We start from the raw sequence: 12,138 nt of genomic DNA on the forward strand, positions 1-12,138 counted from the left end.
TTAAATATATTATCATATGCTTAGTAGCCATTAGGCATTGGCTTTTTTAGCATAGACTAATTTAATACCTGGTAGCCTATGTAGAGGATGAATTTTTGCACACACACTTATCTACATATGTATGTATATGTATATACACACATACCTAGGTAGTAGCACCCTAATCAAAGTATAACATGCTAGGTATATAACAGTTTCATACAAATTATTACTTTTATCACCCTGTGAGCAATGAAAGACCCTTACAACAATTTAACTCTACTTATCCCTCTTAACCATTTGTGCTATTGTTGTATATTCTACTTCAACATGTTATAAAAACCCACAAGGCATTATTATTATTGCAGTTTTAAACAAGTAATATAGGCTTTTTAAATTTACATAACTACCTTTGCCTGTGTTCTTTTTCTCCTCTTGAGGATTTAGGATTATTTTCCTTAAGTAGGACTGCTGACAGTGAATTCTCAGCTTTTGTTTGTCTGAAAACATCTTTATTTTGCTTTAATACTTGAAAGCTTTTTCCCTGGATATAGAACCCGTGGTTAGCAGTTTTTTTTTCTTTAGCAATTTAAAGATGTCATTCTGTGTCTTCTGGATTTCATAGTTCTGTTGAAGAGTCAGCATTCAGACTTAATGCCTTTTAAAATTTACTGTCTTTTTCCTCTGGTTCCTTTTAAGATTTTCTCTGTCTTTAGTTTTCAAATTTTTTATTATGATGTGCTCCAGATGATATCTTGTACTAGGGAGGATTTGACATTTCCTCTATTAGGCAGAATCAACCTCTCTAGTAGGTAGAAGGATAAGGGGTTGATTATCTCAGTCCAATGAGGGATTGAGCTGTATGTATCCAGACTGGGTTGTAAAGTTTTAGTAAGACCCAGCTCACCTCTGGCTCGTTTCTTTTCCTGAAACACTGTCACATGGGCTTTTGACTGAGGGTTTGGGGATCTCTGTCTCCTTAGCCCTGAAAGACTATGGAAGATTCACTTTTGCTCTTTGGCGGTTTTGAGCTTGTCTCTCTACATTCTCACTTATACAGCTTCAAAATACAGCAAACGTCTTCAGGCAGAGACCAGTCATGTGTTTGTGGCAGACCCTCTCCCTCCAGCCAGACTGTTGTCCACTAAGCACCATGAAACTCTGGGAGATTTCACTTTGTCTTTTAGAAGCTTCTGGCACAGTTCTTTAGCCTCCCATACCACCTCAGAATTCAGCCCGTGTCTGGAAAATAGATCATTATGTATATTTAGAGGTCCTCCAGTTTACAACTGATTGTGCTAACCCCACACAGCTGCCAAAAGCTTGCTGCATTCTCTTTCCCTTAGTAAAAGTGCTTCTACCGGCACCAACTCAGATTGATCCTCAGTTCCATGCCTAAAATCTACAAATTTTTCTCAAAAATCATCAGCACACCTAGGAAGAGCTCTTCCCTGTCTGGAATTTTAGTTTGAATTATTTTTTGATAGCTTCAACACATCTACAATGTATTTAAAAACACAATGTTTGCAATTTGTCGTTTTTTAAAAAATTTCCCCCTAATTGTGGCAGTGGAGGCTTTTAGGAACTAACTTTTTGGTGGACATTTAGTTCATACTGATTCACAAAAAACAGTTAATAGGTTTTTTTTCAAGAAAAACAAAACTGTTTTCTTACCATTTTTCATTGAAAATGCTAGCAGTAGAATAGAATGAAAGGTTTTTGTTTTTTCTTAACCTGCATTTTCATATTTTAAAAATACATTGTTGAACTACCTCACTAAATTGAATCTCTGGAGTGAGTATACAGTTAGGCCTCAGAACCAGTGACCTCCCCGCAAGTGGATGTGCCTAGTTGATAATACTTCAGTATGCTTATCCTTCCCCTCTCACCGCCTTTAAAACAACTTAAAAGTATTAAACTTCAATATAAGATTCATCTATGAGAAACTAATATGTGTGCAGTGTAATGGTTTTTAGTTTTTTACATTAACTATGCAACTTGAGAGAACAAGAATTATTTTATATGCAACCAATCTTATGTAAAATATACTTAATTTTGGTTAGCTATATGAATTAATCAATAAATAATAAAAAATAATTATTGAGTATTATCTACTGCTTTGTGTGTGAGGGTGATTTACAAAAAAATCTATATAATATTCTCTTTTATCATGATTTTCCAGTCTGGTTTGATGATCAGATTATTAAAAGTCCAAATTTTTAGGAAAACTGAATGAATAAATGATAGGAATTTCAACAGCTAGCACAACCCAGATCATTTCTGCACAGTCCTGCCAGATTGACATTGCCGTAGATAAATTCCAGTTTATCTACAGAATAGCTATTTATACATATAGGATGGGGGACCTACTTTGGAAACAGTTTCAATCCTAACTCATAATTAGTTTATTTCTAAATATTTATGTTGTTACAATTTGTGAGATGCTGAACTCAGGCAAAGTTGGGCAAATAAAGTATATATTGGTATCATCTAGGGGAAAAAAAACCCTGGTAAAATCATTTTACTAAGATGACTGAGCAATATTGTATAATCTAAAGTGTGGTCTATATAGTTTATTACATTTGGACAGCTATAAATTCTTACTTTATCAAATACTCTTTTGAAGTAACTGGGCTCACAACTAATTGGTACTCTTCTAACCAAAAAATCTCCTAGAAGCCAAGTTATTTATCTTTTGAAAAATTTTTTTTTTTTTAAAAGCTTCTTTTTTTTTTTTTTTAAGATTTTATTTTATTTTATTTTTTGCCCCCAAAGCCCCAGCAGATAGTTGTATGTCATAGTTGCACACCCTTCTAGTTGCTGTATGTGGGACTCGGCCCCAGGATGGACAGAGAAGTGGTGCCTCGATGCGCACCCGGGATCCGAACCCAGGCCGCCAGCATCGCAGCGTGCGCACTTAACCACCAAGCCACAGGGCCGGCCCTCTTTTGAAATTTTAATTATAATCTCTTGACCACCTAACAATTGTGAAAGTTAAAATATTTATTTTCCCATATTATGATCACACATTCAAGGACTTATAGAATCATACAATTTAAGAGCTGAATGGTACTTGAGAGATTATCCCCCAAACCTCATTTTACAGTTTGTGAGTCAAAAGCCTAGAAATGTTAAATGTACTGTTCAAAATCACAAGCCCTTGCTGGATTTTAATTTATACATTTTTCATGAAGAACATAAACACTTTCCTTTTCATCAGCTTTTAGAAAAATGCATCATACTAATAAAAACAAATTTGGGAAATTATTTTTAGAATATATGAAATTGATGTGTTCCTGAAAAGAAATGGCTTTAAAGTTGAGTTTTAGAAATACAATCTTATTTTCACATTTAGAACCATAACAAGATTAGAAACACAATGAGAAAGATCTTTAGTATTACCTTTTTGGAGGACATTTTAGTTTTCTGATAAAGTCATGATAGTATGCCAAGTAATTCATAATAGTGAACCAGGCTTCTTGTGTATTTAATCCATCTTTTCAGAACTACATTTGGGACTAGATTTGTGTGTGTGTGTGTGTGTTACCAGATTCTGTATATAGTTTTTATTTTTTAGGGTTGTTCTGTAACTAACAACTGTCTAGATCTCACTTAAACCGTATTTCATTTATCACTTCACTGTGCTTCTCAATGTTACTTCTAGGTCAGGAAGTACCGCATGAGAGTGAAGTCTTGGCATTTACGGTAAAAGTAGATTAAATATAGAAATGTTTTCCTGTTCTCTGCTGTAATGGAGTAAAGAATGGAAATTGGTGTGGGCAGGTCTGGTTCCTTCTGAGGGCTGTAAGGGAAGGAGCTATTCCAGGCCTTTCTCCTTAGCTTGTAGATGGCCAGCTTCTCCCTGTCTTTTCACATCATCTTACTTCTAGGCCTGTGTGTGTCCAAATTTCCCCTTATTATTAAGGATACCAGTTATTCTGGATTAGGGGTCCACCCAACTCCAGTATGACCTCATCTTCACCAGTTACATCTGCAATGCCTCTATTCTCAAATGAGGTCACAGTTAACAATTGTGCTATAAAAGCACACAAAAATCCAAATCAACAAAGTAAATCATACTACATTATTCAGACAACAATAAACAGATCACTAATGCATTACACTTTTTATTTTTAAATTCACTGTCATTAGTACATGCACAATGTTGGGCAATCGATATTCGTTTCCAAGGAAAATACATTTTAAAAAAACCTAGTTTTTATTAGCACATCTAGATAAATAGCTGCTGGTTGTGGGTTACTATTGACTATGATTACCTTATACAAACCACATAGGAGCACATAGTCTAAGAAGTGCCAGCGAACTTACTGAGAAAAAATAATATTTAAAATCTGTTGAAACCAACTGTCAGTGCAATTTATGGGCCAATAGGAAAAAACAGTCCTCAAAACTACACCATAGAAATAGCATACTAAGAGGTCAGTGAAAGTCCTCCTACCTTGGGAAACGCAGCTTGTGAAGCTAGTAAGCAGTTAAGGTAGCTTTCGCGCCCTCTAACTAGAACCAACCCGGAGGTTCTTAACCTCGACTTGGAGGCGTCTGTAAAATGTTGCAGTATGCAGTTTGGCGAATATATGCAATTGGGGGTGGGGAGCTTTCATTGCTTTTATGGGGGTCTCAAAAGGGATCTTTGGTATTGAAAAGTTTTTTTTAAAAAGTATCACATTACAGGGACGAGGCAGTGAATATCGAGCTGACAGCGAGGCCAGCTGTGGGGCTGCCACCCCGGGTCCGACCTCTCCGCCCGGCGCTCGGCTGAGTGTGCCCGGGGTTGGGCCAGGCGAGCGCAGCCGGAATCGGACCCGGATGAAGGGGGCGGGGCCAACGGAGACGCCACCCGCCTCCTCCCCTTCCGGACCGGAGGGCGCCCTTGTTTACCTTTCTGTATTTGACACCGAGACAAAGGGGGAAGGGAGCGGGGAGGGACCTTCTGAGGGAAACTCCGCCGGCGGGAAGCGCCTTACTTTAAGGTCGTTTTGTAACACCCCAGGAGAGGCGCGAACGGCTGCCCTCCCGCGCCCCCCGCGCCCTTTCCCAGGGTCCCCGCCACCTCTGTCTTCCTTAGGTTCTACCCCGGCCTCAGCGACCACGGGCGGAGCTGAGCTGTCGGTCCGTAGGGCAAGCTCCTCAGCCTCTGCCCGTTTGTTATTCTTTGGACGGGGCAGGGCGGCCACAGCCCCCAGGGGGAGACAACGCTGCGGGGCGAGCTGGGGCGGAGGAGAGAGAGGACCTGGACTGTGGGCGGAGAAGGGGCAGAGCAGACTGCTTCTGTTACCTTAGCGCCAGGAAACCGAGCCGCCGCCGCCAACCCCTTGAGAACAACCCCCAGTCTCTCGTTTTGGTATTTTTAAATCTGGCGGGGCTTTCCCTTTCGGGCCAACCACTCCCCCCGTTTACCACCCTAGCCAGTCAGCGTTGGGCCCGCCATTTTTCAAAACCCTTTTCCCACCGCCAATCAGGATCGAGCAGTGCATTCCTCTCCTGACCGGTTCTAACGGGTCTGGGAGTTAACGACCTGGGCGACCCACCGAACCTGCTAGGCTGGGGCCGAGGGGACGGGCCTGGCGAGATACCGACCAATCGGAGGCCTCCGTGGAGAGGGGGCGGGGCCTCTCTGAGTTTGAATAGCCACCAGAGCCAATCAGAGAGGCGGGGGTGTGGCCTGTGGCCCGGCTCGTCAAGTTGCCGTGGCGCGGAGAACTCTGCAAAACAAGAGGCTGAGGATTGCGTTAGCGAGAAACCAGTTCACGCCGGAGCCCTTGGAAGGAAGCGTCTCTGTCGGGTCCGGCCGCTCCGTGGGACTCTGAGGAAAAGCTACCCCCAGGCAAGAATCCCCTTCGACCCTCTTGGGTTCGTGGGCCTGCTGTTCCCCCTTCCCTCCTAGCCTTCTAGCCGGACTGGGCGCTGTGGCTCTCGGGGTTCGAGTCGGTGGGCGGAATCTGGGGTGCGGGCCGGTGAGGGCCGGGGGCTGTGGGGGGCGGGCGGTCGGGGCAGGCGGGAGGGCGGGAAGCTCGCCCGGGCCCGGTTCCAGTAGCTTTTTGAATGTCGGTTGCGAGGCGACAACTCTGAGTGGGGCTCGCGCCGTGGAAGCCGGGGACGTTTCTGTCAGGAGCGGGTGCGGAGGGCGGCGTTCCCGGCCTCGGCCGGGCCCGGGGCAGGGCGGGCGGCGGCGTCGCGGCCTACGGGAGGGCCTGGGCCGGCGCGCGGCGGGCGCGCGGGGCGGAGGGCGTGTGCGCGGGGGCGGCGCCGCGGCGGCCGCCCGGGGCGGGCTGGCGGGGGCGCCGGGCGCTGGCGGCCGCCGCGGGGGCGGGGGGAGCGTTTGGGCGGGAAGCTGAGCCCCGTCGCGCCCGCCCCCGGCTTCCCCGCTAGGTGGACGCCGCTCCGTCACCATGGGTAAGGGAGACCCCAACAAGCCGAGGGGCAAGATGTCCTCGTACGCCTTCTTCGTGCAGACCTGCCGGGAGGAGCACAAGAAGAAGCACCCGGACTCCTCCGTCAACTTCGCCGAATTCTCCAAGAAGTGTTCGGAGAGATGGAAGGTGAGGCAAGAGTTCAGGGCTGAGGGTCTTCAGATGTGTTTTTTGGCCAAGACTTCAAGCAGGGAGTTAACTTACAACCTTCAACTTTCCTACCCTGATGAGTCGCCCAAATATTTTACTTAGAGTTTTAGGCAGGCTCTTTTAGGTTTTTGTTTAAGATTACTCCAGAAAAGTGCTGTAAACCAAGGAAGATGTGACCCTTGAAGATGAGCTTGATCTCTCTTGAACGTGTATAGCTTACAATTTTGCTGTGTCTTTACTTTTTTCGTGCCGATAGACCATGTCTGCAAAGGAAAAGTCAAAGTTTGAAGATATGGCAAAAAGTGACAAAGCTCGCTATGACAGGGAGATGAAAAATTATGTTCCTCCCAAAGGTGATAAGAAAGGAAAGAAAAAAGATCCCAATGCTCCTAAAAGGCCTCCGTAAGTTTATTTTTAAATCCATCAAATTGCCTCTTGATTTTTCAGTTTATTTAACTCTGTTGCTTCCTTTCAGGTCTGCCTTCTTCCTGTTTTGCTCTGAACATCGCCCAAAGATCAAAAGTGAACACCCCGGCTTATCCATTGGGGATACTGCAAAAAAATTGGGTGAAATGTGGTCTGAACAGTCAGCCAAAGATAAACAACCATATGAACAGAAAGCAGCTAAGCTAAAGGAGAAATATGAAAAGGTAGATTGTCTTACTGTTTTAAAGCCAAGGTTAATATTAGGTAGATATTTTCTAAATATGTTAGAAATAGAAATAGGCATAAACTGTAGAGAGTTGGGAAGTTTAGATAGTCTTGTTTTAATGGTTGTCACCTATGTTTTGAAAAGGCGTAAGGAGAATTGTACACTTAAGCAACACAAGCTATTTGAACTTCCTTTCATTTGACTGAAACCAGTGTTTGTAGCCCTGGTAGAGTTCTGCATATAGACTCATTTGTAGTTACGTAGGTCTCTTGGTTTGAAACAACAGAGGGCCAATGTATTTTATGTAGATATATCTAAAATGTGAAGTTAGGGGGTGGGCTGTGTGGGGTAAACGGATATTGGTAGTGAGAGTACTGACATTGATCTCATAGGACTCCCATCATTTTGCATCATTAGCTTCCTAACGCCTGGAGGGAACAAATGCTCTCAACTGAGACTCTGAATACCTTTCTAAACTGTCACCAGGGTTATTGGTCAATAATCTTAGATTGTTTACAACTTAGTGGTTTTCACAGTTGAGTAATGACTCCGGATGCTGATTTTATTTCTTTGACAATATTTCAGGATATTGCCGCATATCGTGCCAAGGGCAAAAGTGAAGTGGGAAAGAAGGGCCCTGGCAGGCCAACAGGCTCAAAGAAGAAGAATGAACCAGAAGATGAGGAGGAGGAGGAAGAGGAGGAAGAAGATGAAGATGATGAGGAAGAGGAAGAGGATGAAGAATAAATGGCTATCCTGTAATGTGTGTGGGGTGTGCGTGTGTGCTCAGGCAATTATTTTTGCTAAGAATGTGAATTCAAGTGCAGCTCAATATTAGCTTCAGTATAAAAACTGTACAGATTTTTGTATAGCTGATAAGATTCTTTGTAGAGAAAATACTTTTTTAAAAGTTCAGGTTGTAGCTTTTTGAGGGGCTACTACATACAGTTAGATTTTAAAGTTTCTGATGTTGAATGTTTCTAAATATTTAATGGTTTCTTTAATTTCTTGACTTGTGTATGGTAGCACAGCAGACTTGTAGGAATTAGTATCAATAGTAAATTTTGAGTTTTTTTAGAATGTTGCATTTTGTTTTTTTAAAAAAAATTTTGTAATAAAATTATGTATATTATTTCTGTTGTCTTTGTCTTATATGCTAAGTTAACTTTCACTTTAAAAACCACTTATGGTCTGGAACTGTGTCAACTCTTTGTATTTCTGCCTAATAGTTCTTAGACACAGTTGATTTAGTAAAATGTTTGGTTAAAAGAAAGTCAGACATGCCCATATTCATATTTGCAAAGTGTTCTTTAAAATCAGATCTGGAATTTAATGAACTTTAAAAATTTATGCAGTTTCACAAAATGAGTAAGTTTTGTGCTTGATATTTCTGTTCCCTTATTAGCTAACTTAGGTCTCTTTCCTTTTTTTAACTGCCACTATCTTGAGGGAAACTTTGTCTTTAATATGAGGCAGTTTATGTCTAAAAAAAGAGAGAAACTTTTAAACATCATTAGTAACAAAGTTAAGTTTTTGTTGATAATGAACTAGTTAAAGGTAGAGTGCCAGAATGAATTTTGAGTAAAATCTTAAAAATCAGTATGGTCTTAAGCTTTAGAATTATGTGTAACTTACCTAAGAAAGCATTTGAGATGATTATTTTGATTTCCCATGATTTGACTAAATTTCACTAGGATTTATACAGGGTAAAGCGGTTATTTGAGAAATGCTCATTTGAGGAAGCAGTTGCTTGTATTTGAATTAAGATAACTTGCAAATGGTTATCAGGTTATTAGTGAAAGTTGACCATCTGTTGGCTAAATGATTACAGAAGAAACCTATTTGTTGGTAGTTTCTTAGTTAAAGCTGACAATCTTGGTTATCCATCCAGTTTTAAAATGGTTGCCAAAATACTTACTACCTAACCATGGGAGCTTTGGTTGTCTGTCTTATGCCATATTTGGAATAAATATTTGGTGAGGATTATTTCATTTCTTAAACAGGAAATACTAACCAAAGTTTTGTTAAATGGAAGTGAGGAATTAGCATAATTACCAGAGCAAATGGACTCAAAATCTTCAAACCTCTTTATGATTGCCTTCTATTAATCATATCCTAATAGGTTACACATTTAAATTTGGGGCTTTTGCTGATCATAAAATGAAAACTAATTTTGTATTTTAAAAAATATTTTATGGTGTTAGGTGACTTAACACTAAAAAATTGGGGGTTAGTGTATTTTAGAGACATACCTAGGTCTGGATCCCAGTTCCCCAGCTCTACTAAATACTAGCTGCATGACCTGTACTGTTGAGCTTATTTCACCCCATTTGTAATATGGGGTCAATACCTTCTTCACTGTTAGTGATTAAATGAGAATGTTATAAAATATTTAAAAGACTACCTAGTGCGTAGAAGAGATGTTGAGTAGGAGTTTCTAAACCTGAAATGGAGTAAAGGTCTGTTTTCCATAAGGATTTCTAAATCTATCAATTAGACCCATGAGGCAGACCTATCAGGTTCCTTGTCACCTTTTTGGGAGTTTGTGACTGCTTTCCTTCTGTTCTTTATGTAAGATATAAGTTTCTAAGCTAAGAACAACTCATTCTTTGTTTTAATCAAGTGCTGTTCCAGAAAAAGCTCAGGATTTGAGTCCTCATGTTTGATATTTTGTAAATGTAGATCAAAATTTCAAATCCCTCTGAAAAAAGACCAGTAAGTTTTCAAGACTAGGTGACTTCAAGGAGTGGGTGTGTTGAAAATACTGAAATAGGGGTAAGAATTAGGTTCTATCCCAGACCAGCCAGTACTTAGGGGTATATTTATGAAAACCCCCCTTTTTTTTCTTTTAAAAAGTCATATCTTACTGGTGCAAACGTAAAAGGGCTATGCAGTATATAGTTTATATCCTTATTTGATTCACAGCTACCTGGTTCTCCCAGGAGGCAACCCCAATAATGCAGTAATTTATCCTTCCAGAGAGACTTAAGGATAAATAATCATACATGTCTGTGTATATATATTGATATTACACAAATGGAAACAATATATAGTTCTGCCCCTTATTCTCATCATTTTAGAAATTGTTCTCTCAGTACAACAGAGCTGCCACATTTATTTAAATAGCTATCTGCATAGTATCCCATTGGATAGATCATAGTTTAACCAGTTCCCTAAAGAAAGTTATGTTGTTTGTATTTTTTTTGCTCTAAAAATCATGTTGCTGTGAATATCCTTGTATGTAACTTCAAAAAGTCCTATAAAAAGCGTTTAAAATTTTGTACATTTTAAAGTTTGCTAATTATAATAGCTAAAACCTGTACTTGGTATATGCTGGAAACTGTTCTTGTGTTTGTTAATTTAATGAAGGCTGCCAAAATTGCTCTCAATATAAGTTGTACTAGTATATACTCCACAGTGATGAATGTTTTAGAGTGTGTATTTGCTCATCTCAGCAACATAATAGTTCTCAACCTTCTTAGTCTTTCCTATTCTGATATATAAAAAATGGTTCATCCTATTATGAGTTTAACATTTTTATGTATAGGAGCCATTGTGTTTCCTGTGGTTTTCTGTCTCATTGGTCTTTTTATTAGTAATTTGTGGGAATTAAGGAAAATGACCCTTTATATCATGCATTGTAAATATTTTTCTCTTTGTCATTTGTCTTGATGCCTTTTTTGTGCAAAGATTTATTTTTATGTAGGCAAATCTATTAATTTAGTGGCTTTGGGAGGCCTTGCCCACTCAAAGATTATGAAAGTTTTCTTTTTAAAATTATTAATTTTTTGATCCTTCTGGAATTTATTTTGGTCCAAGGACTGAGGTAGGGATCAAATTTATTTCTTTCCAGTTGGCAGCCACTACTTTTGGCTTTTAATCTACAAAAGCAAGGTGCTGGGTTAGAAGATCCTAAGGTCCGTTACATATCAGAGCAGTCACTTGCAAACTTGCTTAATAGATGGCAGTATGCCTTTTTGTAAGCCTTTTTAACAGCATCATTTACTGTAAGTAGTAAGTCATAAGCTTGACTTAGAATAGTACAAATACAGCATTATCTTAAACCTGACTTTGTTACTACATGTGCCACTAAAAATGTTTTACAAAGCAGTAATGATTTTATTTCTTGGAATAGCAAGAAGAAAGCTAAAGAAGCTGTGTCACTGCATAGCATCCAGTCCTTTTAAAACAAAACACATCTCTTTAGAAATAAGCCATTTTTGCAGTAGTTCTCATGTGATTCGTATTGGAGACTGACATTTTTAGAGAAAGGTAGGATGTTGACAGGAAATGCAAAGACCTATAGAGAGTAGACGGAAAAGGGCTGGATGTGATGAAGCGAGGAGCGTTCAACAGAGTAAGCTCAATAACTGCAGTGAATTTTTTGTTTTGTATACTGCTCTATACCTGGTGCTAGAAACATAGTAGGTGTTCTATACATATTTGTAAACAAATGGCCAAGATAAAGGGGACAGCCACTATTTAGCTCACTCCTGTTGCTGGATGGGAATGTGGGTCTAGGATTCCCAAATCTCCCAAATTTTCAAGTGGAACCAGAAATCTAGATTTTAAAATGTGAAATCTGAATCGTAAATATTGGCAATGAATTCAAATGTCAGGGTCAAAGAAAACACGTCTATAGGTAAGATTCTGCCCAAGGGTCACCAGTTTGCCAATTCTATAAGTTAAATAATGTAGGTAAATATAAGATTATTGATATTTGAGTTAGGGCTGTTGATAAAAGTTTATGTATGCCTTCTAGCTAAGCATTGTTTTTATCGTTGTCTAAGACACCCTTCTTGCCCTGATTGGAAACTCATCTAACTTCTTATCCTATTGTAAAGGTAAATATAGACGTTTCTGAGGTTTGAATGGAATTTCATTGTGCTCCTGGGCATTTGTTCTTCAGGACTTGACAGTGCAGAC

General features: G+C 40.1%; 1 protein-coding gene across 1 annotated transcript; it reads left to right on the forward strand.

Annotated features, from left to right (window-relative positions):
- The first annotated feature begins 5,659 nt into the window (after positions 1-5,659).
- Positions 5,660-8,344, forward strand: HMGB2 (high mobility group box 2). Its single transcript, XM_004433494.3, has 5 exons — positions 5,660-5,824; positions 6,370-6,539; positions 6,817-6,962; positions 7,036-7,210; positions 7,798-8,344. Exons 2-5 carry the CDS (start codon positions 6,390-6,392, stop codon positions 7,957-7,959), a joined length of 633 nt encoding a protein of 210 aa, XP_004433551.1. The 5' UTR covers positions 5,660-5,824; positions 6,370-6,389; the 3' UTR covers positions 7,960-8,344.
- Positions 8,345-12,138: the final 3,794 nt, after the last annotated feature.

Source organism: Ceratotherium simum, chromosome 12 (assembly GCF_057802395.1).
Source record: "Ceratotherium simum simum isolate JZ-2026a chromosome 12, ASM5780239v1, whole genome shotgun sequence".
NCBI lineage: Eukaryota > Metazoa > Chordata > Mammalia > Perissodactyla > Rhinocerotidae > Ceratotherium > Ceratotherium simum.